Source organism: Oncorhynchus clarkii, chromosome 20 (genome assembly GCF_045791955.1).
Source record: "Oncorhynchus clarkii lewisi isolate Uvic-CL-2024 chromosome 20, UVic_Ocla_1.0, whole genome shotgun sequence".
Classification (NCBI taxonomy): domain Eukaryota; kingdom Metazoa; phylum Chordata; class Actinopteri; order Salmoniformes; family Salmonidae; genus Oncorhynchus; species Oncorhynchus clarkii.
Genome location: NC_092166.1, coordinates 59,276,341 through 59,297,690, shown reverse-complemented (window position 1 = coordinate 59,297,690; position 21,350 = coordinate 59,276,341). Strand labels below are relative to the sequence as shown.

At 43.5% G+C, this 21,350-nt stretch overlaps 1 protein-coding gene across 1 annotated transcript in view; it reads right to left on the bottom strand.

The window, feature by feature from the left end:
• Positions 1-21,350, bottom strand: part of LOC139375611 (glutamate receptor ionotropic, NMDA 2C-like) — a 96,301-nt gene that overhangs the window by 2,859 nt on the left and 72,092 nt on the right. Inside the window, exons 12-15 of the mRNA XM_071117402.1 lie at positions 18,007-18,236; positions 6,646-6,806; positions 6,225-6,412; positions 5,455-5,687 (exon numbers count right to left, since the gene is read on the bottom strand). Coding sequence (XP_070973503.1) covers positions 5,455-5,687; positions 6,225-6,412; positions 6,646-6,806; positions 18,007-18,236 — 812 coding nt within the window. The remainder of the gene's footprint in view (positions 1-5,454; positions 5,688-6,224; positions 6,413-6,645; positions 6,807-18,006; positions 18,237-21,350) is intronic.

Sequence of the window (21,350 nt, the reverse complement as noted above, 5' to 3'; positions counted from 1 at the left end):
GGTGTATTTTGTGGCTTTTGTCGAATGAGTTCTAATTATCTAAAGTTGTGCTGTTGCAACTGCCTGTAAACACACAGTCCAGTTCAAAGTGAATGATGGCAGGGCCGTGTGGCAAATGGCTTGTTTGTATAAAGGCCTACTGTAGATCTGATTGGCTATAGCTCACCAGTCTCTGTAGACTCCGGTCCTGGACAAAACAGTTTTATTTACTGCAGTGTCTAAAGCCTTTTGTGACTAGGGGGCAGTATTTTCATTTTTGGAAAAATAACGTTCCCGTAGTAAACAGGATATTTTGTCAGGACAAGATGCTAGAATATGCATATAATTGACAGCTTGGGATAGAAAACACTCTAAAGATTCCAAAACTGTAAAAATATTGTCTGTGAGTATAACAGAACTGATGTTGCAGGCGAAAGCCTGAGAAAAATCCGATCCGGAGGTGCCTCATGTTTTGAAAGCGCTGCATTCCAATGCATCCCTATTGAGCAGTGAATGAATAATCAACCAGATTACTCTTTCTCCGTATTCCCCAAGGTGTCTACAGCATTGTGACATAGTTTTACGCATTTATGTTGAAGAATAACCGTAAGCGGCTACATTGCGCACGTGGTCCCATGATGGCTCCCAGAGTTACTCTCGCGTAAAATACAGAGGTAGCCATTATTCCAATCGGTCCTACTGAAAAACGAATTGTCCCGGTGGATATATTATCGAATAGATATTTGAAAAACACCTTGAGGATTGATTATAAACAACGTTTGCCATGTTTCTGTCGATATTATGGAGCTAATTTGGAATATTTTTCAGTGTTTTCGTGACTGCAATTTCCGGGCGTTTTCTCAGCCAAACGTGAAGAACAAACGGAGCTATTTCGCCTACAAAAATAATATTTTGGGAAAAAAGGAACATGTGCTATCTAACTGGGAGTCTCGTGAGTGAAAACATCCGAAGCTCATCAAAGGTAAACGATTTAATTTGATTGCTCTTCTGATTTCCGTGACCAAATTACCTGCTGCTAGCTGGATAGTCTGCTATGCTAGGCTATCGATAAACTTACACAAATGCTTGTCTAGCTTTGGCTGTAAAGCATATTTTGAAAATCTGAGATGACACGGAGATTAACAAAAGGCTCAGCTGTGTCTCAATATATTTCATTTGGGATTTTCATGAATGGGAATATTTTCTAGGAATATTTATGTCCGTTGTGTTATGCTAATTAGTGTCAGTCGATGATTACGCTCCCGCATGCGGGATGGGGAGTCACTAGAGGTTTGTCCAAGCGCCACGTTCTCACTCTATATTGCTATAGAATTTTCACATGTTCCTTACTATAAATAATTCCCAAACATTCAAAGAATTTATGAAAACGTGAAAATTACCATTTTCTTCTTGGGGGGTGTACATGAACAGATTCTCTACAGGGCTTCTAGGTTAGCTGAAGGTTAAAAACTTCTTATGGTTGGGGGCAGTATTGAGTAGCTTGGATGAATAAGGTGCCCAAAGTAAACGGCCTGCTCCTCAGTCTAAGTTGCTAATATATGCATATTATTATTAGTATTGGAAAGAAAACACTCTGAAGTTTCTAAAACTGTTTGAATGATGTCTCTGAGTATAACATAACTCATATGGCAGGCAAAAACCTGGGGAGAAATCAAAACAGGAAGTGAGAAATCTGAGGTTGGTATGTATTCAACACAGTTCCCATTAAAATCCCCTTGAGATATTAATGATGTTGCACTTCCTAGGGCTTCCACTAGATGTCAACTGTCTATAGAAATTTGAATGAGGCTTCTACTGTGTTGTGGGACTGAATGACAGCAGAATGAATAAGGTGTCTGGCAGTCAGCCATTTTCTGGTCACACGCATTTCACATGATAGCGACCTGTGTTTCATGGCTCCTGAAGACACAAAGGAATACTCCGGTTGGAACTTTAATGAAGATCAATGATAAAAAACTTCCTAATGATTGATTCTGTACTTAGTTTGAAATGTTTCTTCGACCTGTAATATAACTTTTTGAAGTTTTTGTCCGATGTAACGCTGACCAGAACCAGCGTTTGGATATGTATACCAAACGCGCTAACAAAAGTAGCTAATTGAACATAAATAACGGACATTATCGAACAAATCAAGCATTTATTGTGGACCTGGGATTCCTGGGAGTGCATTCTGATGAAGATCATCAAAGGTAAGAGAATATTTAGCATGTAATTTATGGTTTATGTTGACTACACAACATGGTGGATATCTGTTTGGGTTGTTTTGGTCTCTGAGCTCTGTACTCAGATTATAGCATGGTGTGCTTTGTCCTTAAAGTTTTTTTGACATCGGACAGAGCGATTGCATTAAGGAGAAGTGTATCTATTATTCTGTGCATAATAGAGTATTTCTATAAATTGATGTGGCTCTCTGCAAAATCACCTGATGTTTTGGAACTACTAAACGTAATATATAGATATGAACTTTATCGAACAAAAAATACATGTACTGTGTAACATGAAGTTCTATGAGTGTCATTTGATGAAGATCATCAAAGGTTAGTGATTAATTGTATCTATATTTCTGCCTTTTGTGACTCCTCTCTTTGGCTGGAAAAATGGCTGTTTTTCTGTGACTTGGCTCTGACCTAACATAATTTTTTGGTTTGCTTTCGCTCTAAAGCCTTTTTGAAATCAGACACTGTGGTGGGATTAACAAGAAGTGTATCTTTAAAATGGTGTAAAATACTTGTATATTTGAGGAATTTTAATTATGGGATTTCTGTTGTTTTGAATTTGGCGCCCTGCACTTTCACTGGCTGTTGTCATATCGATCACGTTAGCGGGATCTCAGCCCAAAGAGGTGTTAAAGTACTTAATGTCATCAGTTTTTGTCCAGAATATTAGGTAATTGAAACTGAAACAGCGCTTCCCAAATGGAGCCAGCAAACACTGTACCAGGCCAGCTGTGATTTACAACATGATAGCAACATTTTGGGACGACCAGAAAATGTATTGGTGAATTATATTAATCATGCACTGAACTGCATCCATCTATTCTGACAACAATGTCTTAGTGTACATCATGGAACATTGAGTCAAATAGATCTTTTTAACCTCTTATAAAGTTGGTTTTGTAGCATAAACTGGGAATTTTATCTTTTTTACTGATATTATGATTGTCTGTTTGTTTCATATCTGAATAGTTTAGGTCACCGGTTACTTTGTGTGCTAAACGTGATATTTTTTTGCAATGGGAAGGAGTAGTTGTACCTTTCGATTGGGAATTGCTTAATGGTTGTGTTTTGTAATGTTATGATTGGGACCTACTGGCTTATTTTGCCTGAGTTTATGGACTGCTTATCCTTTATCCACATGCTGCATGTGACTGCTGTCTTTCCATCGGCCCTATGTAATGGTGCCTGGAGAAGTGGGTATAATAACGTTTTGCCAAAAGTTCCCAAACGGCCCACCCAGCGAAGTAAAGGCACCCTGGTGTGAAATATCTAGTTTTTGTAAAAGTTTTCCTATAGATTTTTCCGGTTCTCACTCTCAATCACACTTATTTTAAATAAAAAATGTTTACAAATTGTGTCTACAACAATGCTTAAACCACATCAGTCTGATTGGGTAGGCCTGTCATAGCCTGGCTCCCCAGTAGGTGGGCCTCTGTCCACCTAGGTCCATCCATGTCTACGCCCCTGATGCAAACAGCGCATGATGACAATTGCGCATCACAAATAGCAGTGGGGTAAAGTACTTAAGTAAAAATACTCTAAAGTACTACTTAAGTCATTTTTTGGGGGTATCTTTACTTTACTATTTATATTTTTGACAACTTTTACTTCACTACATTCCGAAAAGAAAATGGTCTAATTCACACACATATCAAGAGAACGTCGCTGGTCATCCCTACACGTGCTTCATTTGTAATTGATGTCTGAGTGTTGGAGCGTGCCCCCTGGCTATCCATAATTTAAAGAAACATGAAAATGGTGCCGCCTGGTTTGCTTTATAGAAGGAATTTGAAGTGATTTATACTTTTACTTGTGATTCTTAAGTATAATTATTTTAGCAATGACATTTACTTTTGAAATTTAAGTATATTTAAAACTAAATACTTTTAGGCTTTTACTCAAGTAGGATTTTACTGGGTGACTTTCACTTTAATTTGAGTCATTTTCTATTAAGGTATGTTTACTTTTACTTTTACTCAAGTATGTCAATTGGGTACTTTTTCCACCACTGACAAATAGCCTACCAATCAACACTTCAGACTAAACCTTTTCATTAGCTGGTTTGCATACCCATTGTTGCATTAGTCAGCATTTACCGGCTACCAATGTCATTCTTCTCTGAGCTGCTCCATGCCAAAAAAAGTTGAGAGCTGCACGCTCTTGCTACCTGCAGATGATATTCTGCTGAAACTAGGCTGTTTGCGCGGCGCACATGTGAATATATTTCACATGCTTTGCAATTGTGGAGGCTTCTTTTGTGCAGGATTTCTCTATTGTACCACATCATTGATAAGTCGCATACCTCCACTACACTACTTTGACACGCATCAGTAGGGATTAATGCAATGCCCACTGAAAGAAAAGTAGGTGTATGATTTATATCTGCGTATAGCCTCCACTACTTTGTGTTCTACCAAAAAGTGCACTCCCCTACATGAGTGCGCTGTTATTACAGTTGATGTCCATTCAGAATCACAAACCTGTCAGACACTGAAGGCCTATAGGTTTGCCACTGCGCAAACATGTCCATAATAGATATGAAGGCTGTTATCATGCTGTATTCATGTTTGAAGAATATCTGGCCTGGCTGAATGGAATGACCGACACTCAATGTGCTCTCGATACCGGACTCGAGATCGAGACCTGTCTTGAGTATTACAACACTGCCTATAGCTAAACAAACACACACACACACACACACACACAATGAACACACACACACAGAGAACACACTTTCTGAGCAAATAGACTCATACTGCATCAGCAAACAGAGAGCCGAGTCTCCTGACTGCCCTGTTCACAGTCGACTGAAAAACTGACAAAGCCCAAATTAATTTGGTCCTCAGGGGCCCCCGTAGGGATTAATTATCAGATAGTCATTTAGCTGCAAATCTGATAAGCCCTGATACAGGCACAACTCTGCCATTACACTCTGCTAGAACAGGACGTACACACACACACACTGTAAGAGTGGTGTTGGGTCTATAGATTTTTGGCTGGTAATGTTGTTCCTTCCTTGCTCCTGCCTCTCCTCTCGACAACAACCACGCTTTATTTACATAGATTGGTTGTTGATTAACACTAATCTTGAGCTGGAATTGTAACTGTGGTTCGTGCTCATTATAACTATAGCTGGCAGATGATAATGTAGTCATTGAAATGATAGGCGTACTAAGAGCTCATATCAGGCTTCATACATTGGCCACACATCCTCTCTCTCTTTCTAAACCTCTCTCACCCTGCTGATAGCGAGCAGGAAGTCCATGCGAGGAGACTTGTCTAGTTTCTTGCGTAGTTTCCAGTAGAGTAGATGTTCCCAGGCAAACACCAAGAGACTGAGCCCCATGGCCACCAGTAGCATGTAGAAGACCCCGGCCATGTTATCTATGTCCAGCTTACTACTCATCACCTCGTTCTTCTCATTCTGACAGATGCCTGACAGCCAGACCGTCTCCAAGCGCTGGGTGTCACCTGGGAGAGAGGAGAGGAGAGGGCCATGGTCATAATCCCCTTGAGGAGGGACTGGACTCACAAGTGAATAACTAGTCAGATTCAGCTGCTTTAGCTTTCTTTCAAATAAGGGTAGTCTATTGAGGAATGCATTATTTATGACTTACAAATTGGGGTTAGCAGTGAACAAGAGACGACTTCCATAATTCTACCGTATCAGTATGACCACAGATGTCTCCTGTCATACCTATATAAGAAACCTTTTCTGTGTCTGTATGTGTGTGTGTGTGTTGTATAGTTTGTATTCCCAACACTGCACTCATGATATCTCTAACACCTCCCTGTGGTTCCTACGATCCTACTGTGATAGCGGATATTAACTCCTACTGTATGAGTGTGTGTGCCCATAATGGTTATCATCCTCACACCTCCCTACTGTGAGGAAGGATATTAACTCTCTCTCTAAGCTTCACCCCTGGTGCTGCTGCACACACTGTCATCAACAAACGGAGAAGTGCCAGCTCTACGGGCTGTGTGCGTGTGCGTGCGTGCGTGCACCGTCTCCCAGGAACTGCAGCAAGGCCAGGTCAATGGGTCGTTTCCATCTGGAATCTTTCTGCAGGGCTATACCATAGCCTGTCGTGGCAAACACTTTCCCAGAGCCGATAGTCACAAGCTTACAGCCCTCATCCTTCCCTGCCATGTAGTTCAACACCGCAGCATCATAGATGAATGCGTCCAGCTTCCTATTGAATGACACAAAAAATAATCAGACAGTGATGTAATAAATCTCCAGATTATATTAGGAATGAGTTATAAAGTAGATGCACAGGGAGCCAAATAGAACTCCTTCCAGTAAATGGGACTAAATCCAATTTTGGGGTTAATGGACTGTAATTTATTTTGAGGTCATTGGGATGAGGGTTAGAGTTGAGAGCTGGAGGAGAGTTCAGTGTTAAGCGCAGTGCATTTTTCTTACCCTGTCTTGAGGCTGTTGAGGGCATCCTCCACTCCTTTCTGGTTGTATTTGACCATGTGTGCGTGCATGTCAGGGTAGTTGCTTCTGATGTTCCTCTCTGTACTGCCGTTAGGGACCGTACCAAAACGGAATGGAGGGTAGTGCTCCTGAGGCTTCTGGAACTGTAGGAAGTGATGAGGAGAGGAGATTCAGCTCAATGAGATCTAATTCAGAGCCGTCCTATTAATTTCAAACTGATTCAAATAAATGCAGTTCCACTCAATTCAATTTAATTTGATTGAATGTCATTCTACCCTTTTCAATTTGTGTAGATTTGATCTAATTCAAGGCCATTATTTTTGAGTCAATTCAATAGCCATAGATTGCCCGGACCTGCTGTTAGCCCGGACCTGCTGTTTTCGACTCTCTCTCTCTACCGCACCTGCTGTCTCTAACTCTGAATGATCGGCTATGAAAAGCCAACTGACATTTACTCCTGAGGTGCTGACCTGTTGCACGCTCTACAACCACTATGATTATTATTATTTGACCCTGCTGGTCATCTATGAACATTTGAACATCTTGGCCATGTTCTGTTATAATCTCCACCCGGCATTGCCAGAAGAGGACTGGCCACCCCTCAGAGCCTGGTTCCTCTCTAGGTTTCTTCCTAGGTTCCTGCCTTTCTAGGGAGTTGTTCCTAGCCACCGTGCTTCTACATCTGTATTGCTTGCTGTTTGGGGTTTTAGGCTGGGTTTCTGTATAAGCACTTTGTGACATCGGCTGATTTAAAAAGGACTTTATAAATACATTCGATTGATTGACTGAGTTCAGTCTACCACACTCTAAAGAAAACGCTGCTTTAAAAACAACTCAATTTGGGTAAATATAGGACAGAACACATGTTGGGTTATTTTGACCCAGCAGTTGGGTCATTTAAGAACACATTGCCAGAGCCAGGTTGGGTTGTTGATGCTGCAGTATTTAGCTAAAATCAGAGATGGGCCAAACAAATATCACAATAAATATTATGGCTGAACTCAAATGTAATGGTTGATAAGATACCTGTATTTATGGGAAAGATGTTTGAGAAGGTTATTTTGTTCTTAAATGATATTGTAAATTGGAATGGTAGAGTTGTCCTTCATGGAGTTATCAGAATTGTACGGGAAGGTCTGCTCAATCCAAGATTACAACCAATTGATTACAGCATTACCCCAAAAATGGAGGAGGAAGGTGGCAGCGGGAGGAGGTAGGGAACTGGTCTGTCTGCCAACGCAAGACTCAAGACTTCATGCTTTTCACCTAAAATTATTACATAGAATTCTTGCCACTAACAAAATGTTGAATATTTGGGGCATATAATCATCGAAGCTCTGCAGATTTTGTTGTGAGGATACAGAATCAATAGACAATTTATTTTGGTATTGCCCTCAGGTAGCCTGTTGCTGGTTTCAGGTTCAGGAATGGCTGAAAATGCATAGCATTGATCTAAAATTAACCCTAGAAATAGTACTGTTGGGAGATCTGGAGAGACCGGGTCAGTCAATTACTAATATACTAATACTCTTAGTAAAAGTATTTATCTTCAACCCGCAATCTGTAGTTTATATTTGATTAGATAGATTGAAATTGTACGTTAAACATCATAGCATAGTTGAAAGATATGTGTTGCATAGAAACACGAAGTGGGTGGCCAGCAGAGATAGATGGGATGGGCTGAGGGAAGCTGAGGGTTGGTATGTGGAATAGGGTCAAGTGGGAGTGGAGTTGCTGTGTGAGAGAGAGAATGATAAAGAGAAAGGAAATCAAGTCCAAATAAAACATAATAAAAGTACATTTGAATGACACTAAGTGGCAGTGTTTTTACAACTAATGCCAGTTTGCCTGAGGCTGATGCCGTGCAGGTGTTTGTAGATACACAGACTCTAATTCAAATAAACACATACAAGAACACACACATACATGTAATAGTGCCAGACATGCACACAAACATATACAGTTGGCATTGCTGTTATGATTTCAGTGGTCCTTTGTTTTTGTTTTTTTAATGTATTTTTACTTATTTTTTGCATTGTTGTTTTCATCTGTCTTTTCCTTTTTTCTCATTAGTTAATTCTCTTGGTTGTTGGTGCATTGAGGGGTTCTGTCACGACTTCCGCCGAGGTTGGCTCTCCTGCCTGTTCGGGCGGTGCTCGGCGGTCGTCGTCACCGTCCTATTAGCCACCACCGATCCCTTTTTCGTTTGTCTGTTGGTTTTGTCTTATTAGTTTCACCTGTGTGTATTTTAGTTTAATTGACGTCCTTATATGTAGTAGGTTGTCCCGCCCTTGTTTTGTGCGGGATTGTTTTGGATTCATGTATTTTGGGTTAATACGTGTGTGTTATTTTCTCCGATAATATTTTGATCCTGTGTTGGATTATTTCACCCTGTATATTTGGGTTGACCGTGTTTGGTTTCCGGAGAATAAAATCTATCGACTCACTGTAACCTGCTCTCTGCGCCTGATTCCACCCACCTTGATATTACGTGACAGAATCCCGCACCCTCCCATGGAATCAGCAGGAGCAGCCGCGTCTCCTCTCCCATCGATGGAGGAGAGAGTCCTCCACCACACCAGCGTGCTTCATCGGATTGGTTCTGCCATGGACCAAATGATGGAGAGGATGGATCGATGGGAGAGGAGTGGTCTTCCCACATCATCGCTAGCACCCCCTTCTCCAGCACCTCCTGTTCCTGCGACCACATCGGGCTCCGGGGCTCTTCGGTTGACACTCCCACGGGAGTATGACGGAACGGCGGCTGGGTGCCAGGGTTTCCTCCTTCAACTGGAACTATACCTGGCTACCGTGCGTCCTGCTCCCTCTGGAGAGGAGAGCGTGAGCGCCCTCGTCTCCTGCTTGACTGGGCGAGCCCTCGAGTGGGCCAACGCAGTGTGGAATGGTCCGGACTCGGCGAGGGATAGTTACCCAGAGTTCACCCGCCGATTCCGAGCTGTTTTTGACCATCCACCAGAGGGTCGGGTGGCGGGTGAACGGCTGTTCCACCTGCGGCAGGAGACGAGGAGCGCACAGGACTTTGCTCTGGAGTTCAGGACCTTGGCCGCAGGAGCAGGATGGAACGACAGGGCCTTGGTCGATCATTTCAGATGCAGTCTCAGGGAGGACGTCCGCAGGGAGCTGGCATGTCGGGACACCACCTGCACACTGGATGAGCTCATTGACTTGGCTATCCGTCTCGACAATCTGCTGGCTGCCCGCGGGCGTTCGGATCAGGCCCTGTCGTTTCCACTTCCCAGCCCTCCTGCCCCTATCCCAATGGAATTAGGAGGGGCAGCTTCGAGGGGGACCGGAGGAGGAGTGTCCTCCTGCACCAGTTGTGGTCGACGAGGGCACACGTCAGACCGGTGCTGGAGGAACTCGTCTGGGAGTCGGGATGGCAGGCGGAGCACTGCTCGATCACCCCAGGTGAGTAAGCACCAGACTCACCCAGAGCCTCCTGTCGGTCATGTGTATGTATTGACTTCTTTCCCTGGTTTTTTTCCCTCTCTACAGCATAAGGCGCTAGTCGATTCAGGCGCAGCTGGGAATTTCATGGATCGTGGGCTTGCGTTAAGGCTAGGGATTCCCCTGGTGTCGTTAGACCAACCCTTCCCCGTGCACTCCTTAGATAGCCGACCATTAGGGTCAGGAGTGATTAGGGAGGCTACGGTGCCACTGGACATGGTAACGCAGGGGGATCATAAGGAGCAGATTAGTCTGTTCCTTATAGATTCACCTGCGTTTCCAGTGGTGTTGGGGGTTCCCTGGTTAGCTCAACACAATCCGGTGATTTCCTGGCGACAGGGGGCTCTTAAGGGGTGGTCAGAGGAGTGTTCAGGTAGGTGTAGAGGAGTTGCCGTTGGTGCGACTACGGTGGAGAGTCCAGACCAAGTCTCCACCGTGCGCATTCCCTCTGAATATGCCGATTTGGCTATCGCCTTCAGTAAAAAGAAGGCGACCCAATTACCACCTCATCGTCGAGAGGACTGCGTGATAAACCTTCTGGAGAACGCTGCACTTCCTAGGAGTCACGTGTATCCATTGTCCCAGGAGGAGACGGTAGCGATGGAAACATACGTTGCTGAATCGCTGAGACAGGGGTACATTCGGCCCTCCGCATCACCCGTCTCCTCAAGCTTCTTTTTTGTGAAGAAGAAGGATGGAGGTCTGCGTCCGTGCATTGATTATAGAGGTCTAAATTCCATCACAGTGGGGTTTAGTTACCCACTACCTCTCATCGCTACAGCGGTGGAATCATTTCACGGGGCGCGCTTCTTCACAAAACTGGACCTGCGGAGCGCGTATAATCTGGTGCGTATCCGGGGAGGAGATGAGTGGAAAACTGCATTTAGTACTACATCTGGTCATTATGAGTACCGCGTCATGCCATACGGGTTGAAGAATGCTCCAGCCGTCTTCCAATCCTTCGTAGACGAAATTCTCCGAGACCTGCTCGGGCAGGGAGTGGTAGTGTACATCGATGACATCTTGATCTATTCTACCACACGCGCGGCGCATGTGTCTCTGGTGCGTAAGGTACTTGGGCGACTGCTGGAGCATGACCTGTATTGCAAGGCGGAGAAATGTGAGTTTTTCAAACAGTCCGTTTCCTTCCTGGGATATCGTATTTCCACCTCTGGGGTGGTGATGGAGGATGACCGCGTTACAGCCGTGCGTAATTGGCCGACTCCGACCACGGTGAAAGAGGTGCAGCGGTTTTTAGGGTTTGCCAATTACTACCGGAGGTTTATCCGGGGTTTTGGTCAGGTGGCTGCTCCCATCACCTCGCTGCTGAAGGGAGGACCGGTGCGCTTGCGCTGGTCAGCAGAGGCGGGCAGAGCATTCACTCGTTTGAAGGAGCTGTTCACCAATGCGCCCGTGTTGGCGCATCCGGACCCCTCTTTAGCGTTCATAGTGGAGGTGGATGCGTCCGAGGCTGGGGTCGGAGCCGTGCTGTCCCAACGCTCGGGCGTGCCACCCAAGCTTCGCCCTTGTGCTTTCTTTTCGAGCAAGCTCAGCCCAGCGGAGCGAAACTATGATGTGGGGGACCGGGAGTTGTTAGCTGTAGTCAAGGCTCTGAAGGTGTGGAGACATTGGCTTGAGGGGGCTAAACACCCCTTTCTCATCTGGACTGACCATCGTAATCTCGAGTATATCCGGGCAGCGAAGAGACTAAATCCACGTCAGGCTAGATGGGCCATGTTTTTTACCAGGTTCCGGTTTACCCTCTCATACCGGCCAGGCTCCCAAAACACCAAGGCCGACGCGCTGTCCCGCCTCTATGATACCGAGGAGCGGCCCGTTGAGCCAGCTCCCATCATTTCACCGTCATGTCTCGTGGCACCGGTGGTATGGGAGGTGGACGCGGAGATAGAGGAGGCCTCACGGTCAGAGCCGGCCCCCCCCAACTGTCCAGTGGGAACTCAGTACGTACCGAGGGGGGTCCGGGACAAGCTGATTCGGTGGGCTCATACTCTCCCCTCCTCGGGTCATCCTGGCATCGAGAGGACAGTGCGGAGTCTGAGAGGGAGATACTGGTGGCCCACGCTAGCTAAAGACGTGAGATTTTATGTCTCCTCCTGCTCAGTGTGTGCTCAGAGCAAGGCTCCTCGGCACCTGCCTAGAGGGAAATTACAACCCCTCCCCGTTCCACAACGGCCGTGGACACACTTATCGGTGGACTTTCTTACCGACCTTCCCCCGTCCCAGGGAAGTACTACGATCCTGGTCGTTGTGGACCGGTTTTCTAAGTCCTGTCGTCTCATCCCGTTGCCCGGTCTCCCTACGCCACTCCTCAACTAACTTGTCTCCTTTTGAGTGTGTGTTAGGTTACCAGCCGGTCCTGGCCCCATGGCATCAGAGCCAGACCGAGGCTCCTGCGGTGGAGGAATGGGTACAGCGCTCCAAGGACACCTGGAAGGCCGTTCAGGACTCACTACGGTTAGCGGGCGAACGGCAGAAGAGGAGCGCTGACCAGCACCGCAGTGAGGCCCCCGTGTTTGCACCGGGGGCCAGGGTCTGGCTCTCGACCCGAAACCTGTCCCTCCGCCTGCCCTGTCGGAAGCTGGGGCCGCAGTGTGTGGGGCCGTTCAAAGTCCTGAGGAGAATAAACGAGGTGTGTTACAGGTTACAACTTCCTAGGTATTACCGTATTAACCCCTCGTTTCATGTGTCTCTCCTCAGGCCGGTGGTGGCTGGTCCCCTGCAAGAAGGTGAGGTGCCTGAGGTCCCTCCGCCCCCCCTGGACATCGAGGGGTCCCCGGCGTACACAGTTCGGGGCATTCTGGATTCGAGACGCCGGGTGGGGGGCCTACAGTACCTCGTGGACTGGGAGGGGTACGGTCCGGAGGAGAGATGCTGGGTTCCGGTGAGGGACATTTTGGACCCTTCTCTCCTGAGAGATTTCCACCGCCTCCACCCGGATCGCCCAGCACCTCGTCCTCCGGGTCGTCCTCGAGGACGGTGGCGGCGCGCTGCGGGGGCCGCGCGTCAGGGGGGGGGTACTGTCACGACTTCCGCCGAGGTTGGCTCTCCTGCCTGTTCGGGCGGTGCTCGGCGGTCGTCGTCACCGTCCTATTAGCCACCACCGATCCCTTTTTCGTTTGTCTGTTGGTTTTGTCTTATTAGTTTCACCTGTGTGTATTTTAGTTTAATTGACGTCCTTATATGTAGTAGGTTGTCCCGCCCTTGTTTTGTGCGGGATTGTTTTGGATTCATGTATTTTGGGTTAATACGTGTGTGTTATTTTCTCCGATAATATTTTGATCCTGTGTTGGATTATTTCACCCTGTATATTTGGGTTGACCGTGTTTGGTTTCCGGAGAATAAAATCTATCGACTCACTGTAACCTGCTCTCTGCGCCTGATTCCACCCACCTTGATATTACGTGACAGGTTCTTGGGGGTGGGGAATGGAATTAATTGTATTTTTTATTTTTATTCTTCCGGGGGGGGGGCTGTGGGAGGGTTCTCGAATGATTGAGCGACAGCTATTGGGGAACTGTGGGGGGGATTTTGGAGGGTTCCGGTCTCACAAGATTGTGATCATGAAAAAGGAAACTATGACATATCATTGATATCGCTGTCAAGCACAAATAAGGATGGCTCTGTTGCGGAAAGACTGATACATGTTTGATAGTGTCTTGATGCTGTATTGTTTGTCCTTCATGTTCTAATACTTTACTGTTACACCCTCCTTGTGCTTTTTGTAATAAATAATTTTATAAAATTAAAAAATAAAATCAGAGATGGGAATAATTTATATTACACGTATTTCAAATACGTATTTTAATCACACTATATATACAAAAGTATGTTGACACCCCTTCAAATTAGTGGATTTGGCTACTTGAGCCACATCTGTTGCTGACAGGAATATAAAATCAAGCACACAGCCATGAAATCTCCATAGACAAACATTGGCAGTAGAATGGCCTTACTGTCATAGGATGCCACCTTTCCAACAAGTCAGTTTGTCAATTTTTTTGCCCTGCTAGAGCATCCCTGGTCAAATGTAAGTGCTGCTTTTGTAAAATGGAAACATCTAGGAGCAACAATGGCTGAACCACGTAGCTCACCGAACAGGACCGCTGAAGCGCATGGTGCGTAAAAAACATCTGTCCTCGGTTGCAACACTCACTACCAAAGCGAGGTCCATACAGAAATGGTTTGTCGAACTTGACTGGCCTGCACAAAGCCCTGACCTCAACTCCATCTAACACCTTTGGGATGAACTGGAACGGCGACTGCGAGCCAGGCCTAATCGCCCAAAATCAGTGCCGACCTCACGAATGCTTGTGGCTAAATGGAAGCAAGTTCCAGCAGCAATGTTTCAACATCTAGTAGAAAGTCTCCCAGAGGAGTGGAGGCTGTTACAGAAGCAAAGGGGGACCAACTCCATATTAATGCCCATGATTTTGGAATGTTGGATGAGCAGGTGCCCACATACTTTTGGTCATATAGTGTACTTCTGAATATTTTGTATTTTGTATTACACTGGTCTGAACAACACTCCAATGTGGTATTTCAGAGCCCTTGACCTTTTCCACATTTTGTTACATTACAACCTTATTCTGGTATTGATTAAATCGTTTTTTTCTTCAATCTACACACAATACCCCATAATGACAAAGTAAAAACAGGTTTGTGTATTGAAAAATGTATGCACAATGTTCAGGGCCATACAATTTGTCCATTGTACAGTATACAGCCTACAATACACTGTACTACAGTATCCATTCTCAGACTTTCTCCTTCCCACCTTCAACAACCTGTTTGCTCTCTGAACTGGCTTATATTGGTTGTGTCGCATCATTTGAAACAGGTTAAATCTATTTTGAGTGGTTGTGTTCAATCAATGACATATGTTCTCTATTTGTATTTGATTGTTGCCACTTGTGTTAACCAGTATGGATGACATGTCCATTAGAATGCAGAATGTGTTTTGAGAATGAGAATGTGTTTAGAGTTTTGCTGAAACGTCTAAGTGAGATCTGCAAATTGTGTTTTACCATGTGAAATGGTTTCAGGTATTGACAACAGACTGCATAATTAGCTAAATGAGTCCAGGCAACTGAGAACTTTGTTCAGCCAATGGGTTTTAGTGTTTTAGCAATTGAGAAAAACTGTAACAGTACTGACTGCTAAATAGATTTTGACTGGTTGCAGGCCAATGGTGACTTTAAAACAGTTACAGAGTTTAATGGCTGTGATAGGAGAAAACTGAGGATGGATCAACAACGTTGTAGTTACTCCACAATACTATCCTAATTGACAGAATGAAAAGAACAAAGCCTGTACGGAATAAATGTATTCCAAAACATGAATCCTGTTTGCAACAAGGCACAAAAGTAATACTGCAAAAAATATGGCTAAGCAATTAACTTTTTGTCCTGAATAGAACATTTTATGTTTGGGGCAAATCCAATACAACACATTACTGAGTACCACTCTCCATATTTCCAAGCATAGTGGTGGCTGCATTATGTTATGTGTGTGCTTGCTTTTAACATGTATTGACTCAGGGGGTTGAATACTTATTTAATCAAAATATATTTGTATTTTAGTTTTCATGATTTGTTTTACAAATGCTAGAATTTTTCTTCCACTTTGACTTTAGAGTATTTTGTGTAGACTGCTGACAGAAAATGACAATGAAATCCATTTTAATCCCACTTAGTAATAAAATGTGTAATAAGTCAAGGGTGTGAATACTTTCTGAGGGCACAGTACATGTATTTCAAATAAATACAGTACTTTGAAAAAGTATCTTATATTTTATTTTGATACATTGGTCTTTAGGATATTTTGTAGTTGTATTTTGTAGTTTGTAATTTATGCCCATCCTTGGCTACGATCCACCGGGTCAGATCAGAAGACTGGAAGCATGGCTTAGTAGGGGCATGACTTTAGGCAAGTTATTTTTGGCCACCCGTGAGTGTAAATGTCATCCCAGTTCTGTTGTATTGTCAATATATGTTAAGGTTGAGTACTGACACTTTTGTATTTTAATAAGGCTTCCAAAGTGTATGAGTGCCTTAAATGCTGGGAAGGGTACCACTTTGATATAATGTAATTCATTAAGCAACATTTTAATTTGCAGTGTACAAATTTAACATGATGAACAGGAATGACATTTACTCTCACGGGTGGCCTAAAATAACTATCTGAAAGCCACACTCTCAATAGGCTATGCCTTTGAATTACCCAAACATGGGTCATTTTTTACTTTCATGCTGTGTCTTAAAGTCTTATAACTGTCATTTTATTGTCCTAATATAAAATGAATAACATCTTCATTCAAAGACTTTCACACAGGGGTACCAATTCCAATATTTGGAAATGCATAGGTTCTTGATGAACTCATACTGTTATGTACACCTCTTTAAAGCTACAAAACTATCAGCTCAAAATTGTAATGCAATGACAATACCACAGACAAGACAAATCTGACTGACATTTACACTCATGGGTGGCATTCTTGAAATCCACACCCCTATTTAGCCACACCTCCAGTCTTCTGATCTGGCCTGCTGGGTCATTGCCAGGGATGGGAATAAATTACAAATTACAATTACAAAATACCGAAAGACCAATGTATCAAAATAAAAAATATAAAATACTGTTGCAAGCATTGCATTTAATTAAAAGCCATGTATTTTGTATTTTAAAATACAAATCTAAATTTGCAAGTAGCCAGCAACAATATCCTGTGTGGTTGTGGAAACGTCTTACTTGCTTTGACTGTGATATATTGTTGTTTGTCTACCTTAGATGCATGCACTCTGGATAATTCTAAATGACCGAAAGCTCGTTAGAATAACTCAGCATGCTTTCCAATTGTTTATTTTTACATATACATTTATATTTAGTTAATTTAGCAGATGCTATTATCACACCATAGCACCATCAGACTTCTGATACCAATGTTGGGTGAAAGGGTACCACAAAATTGTGAACCGCTATAAAAAAAGTATTTTAAAATACAAAAATTACAGCTTTCAAGAGTATCGTGTTACAAATTATATTGTGTTGTTCAGCCCAGTGCAATACAAAATACACAATACTCAGAAGTAATTGGAATATGTATTCCAAATATATGTAACAGACATACTGCCAATCTCGTCATAGCTCAATAACCCAAATAAGTGCCCCAACTGCTGGGTCAAAAATATCTATTTACCCAGCAATGGATTGTTCACGCAGCATTTTTTTTGAGTGTAGTGCTTCAACTCAGGGCCGTTTGGCCAAGTCAGGTCAGAGTTGAGAGGATTCAGAGTGCAGGATGGATGAAACCTTTGACAGAACCACACAGAACCCAGACGCTCATGAAACTCAATTAAAGTGTAAATAAAAACTCCATTATAAGCTGTTAGTATTGACCTTCAGATCCCTGTGAAGATGGATAGACCTCTCTACAATAAGATCCTGTGTGTGTGTGTGTGTTCAATGTCTGAAAATAATGTAATATTGTCTCAACACATCCCCTGAGGCCCTGGCTTTCTCTCTCTCTCTCTGTATCTATTCTCTGTTTATTTGTTTCTCGCTCTCATACTCTGAAGTGAAGTTTGTCGCTTGCCATTTCCTCTTCTGTGATTACGCTGAGGAATAACGAGCCAAATGACGAAGTGTGTGTGTGTGTGTGTGTGTGTGTGTGTGTGTGTGTGTGTGTGTGTGTGTGTGTGTGTGTGTGTGTGTGTGTGTGTGTGTGTGTGTGTGTGTGTGTGTGTGTGTAAATGCTATGGTCTGACAGGGAGAATTGTTGACAGGACGAGCCCAGAGAGGACAGTTATCAGGATGGATGGATTGATGGATGACTCAGGGATTGATTAGTTGTCCTACCTTCTTGTCAGACAGTCCAGACACAGTGTCTATGTACTGCTCCTGGATCATGAAGGCAGCCAGGTTGGCAGTGTAGGAGGCCAGGAAGATGACAGCGAAGAAGGCCCACACCAACACCATGATCTTACTGGTTGTGCCTTTAGGGTTCTCAATGGGGACTGAGTTATTGAACACGATGCCCCACAGTAGCCACACTGACTTCCCTATGGTGAAGGTAGGACCTCCGGGCGCTGGGGGGGAAGGAGCAGAGATGGGCAGTATTTTTATTACATATACACTACCGGTCAAAAGTTTTAGTACACCTACTCATTCAAGGGTTTTTCTTTATTTTTACTATTTTATACATTGTAGAATAATAGTGAAGACATCAAAACTACGAAATAACACATGTGGACTCATGTTGTAACCAAATAAGTGTTAAACAATCAAAATGTATTTTATATTTGAGATTCTTCAAATAGCCACCCTTTGCCTTGATGACAGCTTTGCACACTCTTGGCATTCTCTCAACAAGCTTCACCTGGAATGCTTGTCCAACCGTCTTGAAGGAGTTCCCACATATGCTGAGCACTTGTTGGCTGCTTTTCCTTCACTCTGCTGTCCAACTCATCCCAAACCATCTCAATTTGGTTTAGGTCAGGTGATTGTGGAGGCCAGATCATCTGATGCAGCACTCCATCAATCTCCTTGGTAAAATAGCCCTTACACAGCCTGCAGGTGTGTTTTGGGTCATTGTCCTGTTGAAAAACAAATGATAGCCCAACTAAGCCCAAAACAGATGGGATGGTGTATCGCTGCAGAATGCTGCGGTAGCCATGCTGGTTAAGTGTGCCTGGTCACCAGCCAAGCACCCCCACACCATAACACCTACTCCTCCATGCTTTATGGTGGGAAATACACATGCGGAGATCCTCCGTTCACCCACACCACGTCTCACAAAGACATGGCAGTTGGAACCAAAACTCTCCTATTTGGACCAGACCAAACAAAAAATTTCCACTGGTCTAATGTCCATTGCACAAGTTTCTTGGCCCAAGCAAGTCTCTTCTTATTATTGGTGTCCTTTAGTAGTGGTTTCTTTGCAGCAATTCGACCATGAAGGCCTGATTCACACAGTCTCCTCTGAACAGTTGATGTTGAGATGTGTCTGTTACTTGAACTCTGTGAAATATTCATTTGGGCTGCAATTTCTGAAGCTGGTAACTCTAATGAGCGTATACTCTGCTGCAGAGGTAACTCTGGGTCTTCCATTCCTGTGGTCGGTCCTCATGAGAGCCAGTTTCATCATAGAGCTTGATGGTTTTTGCGACTGCACTTGAAGAAACTTTCAAAGTTCTTAACATTTTCCATATTGACTGACCTTCATGTGTTAAAATTAAAGTCATGGTGGACTGTCGTTTCTCTTTGCTTATTAGAGCTGTTCTTGCCATAATATGGACTTGATCTTTTACCAAATATGATTCTTCTGTATACCCCCCTACCCTGTCACAACACAACTTATTGTCTCAAACACATTAAGAAGGAAAGACACTCCACAAATTAACTTTTAAGAAGGCACACCTGTTACTTGAAATGAATTCCAGGTGACTACCTCATGAAGCAGGTTGAGATAATGCCAAGACTGTTCAAAGCTGACATCAAGGCAAAGGGGGGCTATTTGAAGAATCTCAAATATATAATATATTTTGATTTGTTTAACAATTTTTGGTTACTACATGATTCCATATGTGTTATTTCATTGTTTTGATGTTTTCACTATTATTCTACAATGTATAAAATAGTTTTAAAAAAAATAAGAAAAACCCTTAAATGAGTAGGTGTTCTAAAACTTTTGACCGGTAGTGTATTTGAAATACATATTTTAATTACTTCTGAGTATTTTTTTATTTGAATTACACTGGGCTGAACTACACTCCAATGTATTTTGTATTTTCAAAATTCTGTCATTTGTATTTTCAAAATACAAAACACTTTACATTACCATTGAGAGTTAGAGGCGGGGGGATGTTAGGGAGGAGAGGGAGGTGGAGATTAGATGTTTGGTTAATAAACCCAAGGTATCATAACAGCCTCATTAGCAGATGTCCAATTGGATGAATGGATCAATGAAGCTCCCAAGATTCAGTGTTGTTGATGTGTTTCATGAAACATAATCCTTATACGTCCATGTTCCTGTACTGTTGATGACAGAATCATGAATTTCCAATTAGCTTATTTCTATAGGCCACTACTAGGCCTTATAGAGAGCTGAAAAGGTCAAACTTATATAGTGTTTCTATTCATAGGTCGTTCCCTAACCCATCACTCTACCCAGCAGCATTAGCGATCCTCTCAGCATTAGCCTAGCCACTGAAAGGTTAGCCATTAGCCTGCCTCCACCTGGTGTGTATCATGTTGTGGAAGACAGCATTAGCCTCTAATTGTGTGTCGTGTTGGGGAACACTGCGCTTGCCGCTAGCCTGCTTCTAGCTGTGTGTCGTGTTGGGGAACACACCCTAAGTCCATCCATCTTGCTCATCTTAGCGGAGCCACATCCATCTCCGTCAGATTAGCCTAGCGACAAACGTTAATTAAACCAGGAAGTGACCTTTCAGACAGTGAGACGAGAGCGAGCTTTGGCATCTCGGCATGCTGGGATTGAATAGCCGTCTTTGTTTTGTGTATGGCTATACCACACAGTCTCCCGGGGACTCTGTAGGACATTCTGTTTCATAACCTGGCTTCCCCAACAGGTGGCCCGTGGGTCGACTTCCTTCGGTGGGTGATTTTATTTGGCTCCCCAAGTTGTCCGAAATATACAGTACCAGTCAAAAGTTTGGACACACCAACTCATTCCAGGTTTTTTCTTTATTATTACTATTTTATACATTGTAGAATAATAGTGAAGACATCACAACTACGAAATAACACATATGGAATCATGTAGTAACCAAAACAGTGTTAAACAAATCTAAATATATTTTATATTTGAGATTCTTCAAAGTAGCCGCACTTTCCCTTGATGAGAGCTTTGTACACGCTTGGCATTCTCTCAACCAGCTTAATGAGAAAGTCACCTGGAATGCATTGTGCCAGTCAGGTATGTTGTGACAAGGTATGGGTGGTATACAGAAGATAGCCCTGTTTGGTAAAAGATCAAGTCCATATTATGGCAAGAACAGCTCAAATAAGCAAAGAGAAATGACAGTCCACCACTACTTTAAGACATGAAAGTCGGCCAATCTGGAACGTTTCAAGAACTTTGAAGGTTTCTTCAAGTGCAGTCGCAAAAACCATCAAGCCTAACGATGAAACTGGCTCTCATGAGGACCGACCACAGGAAAGGAAGACCCAGAGTTACCTCT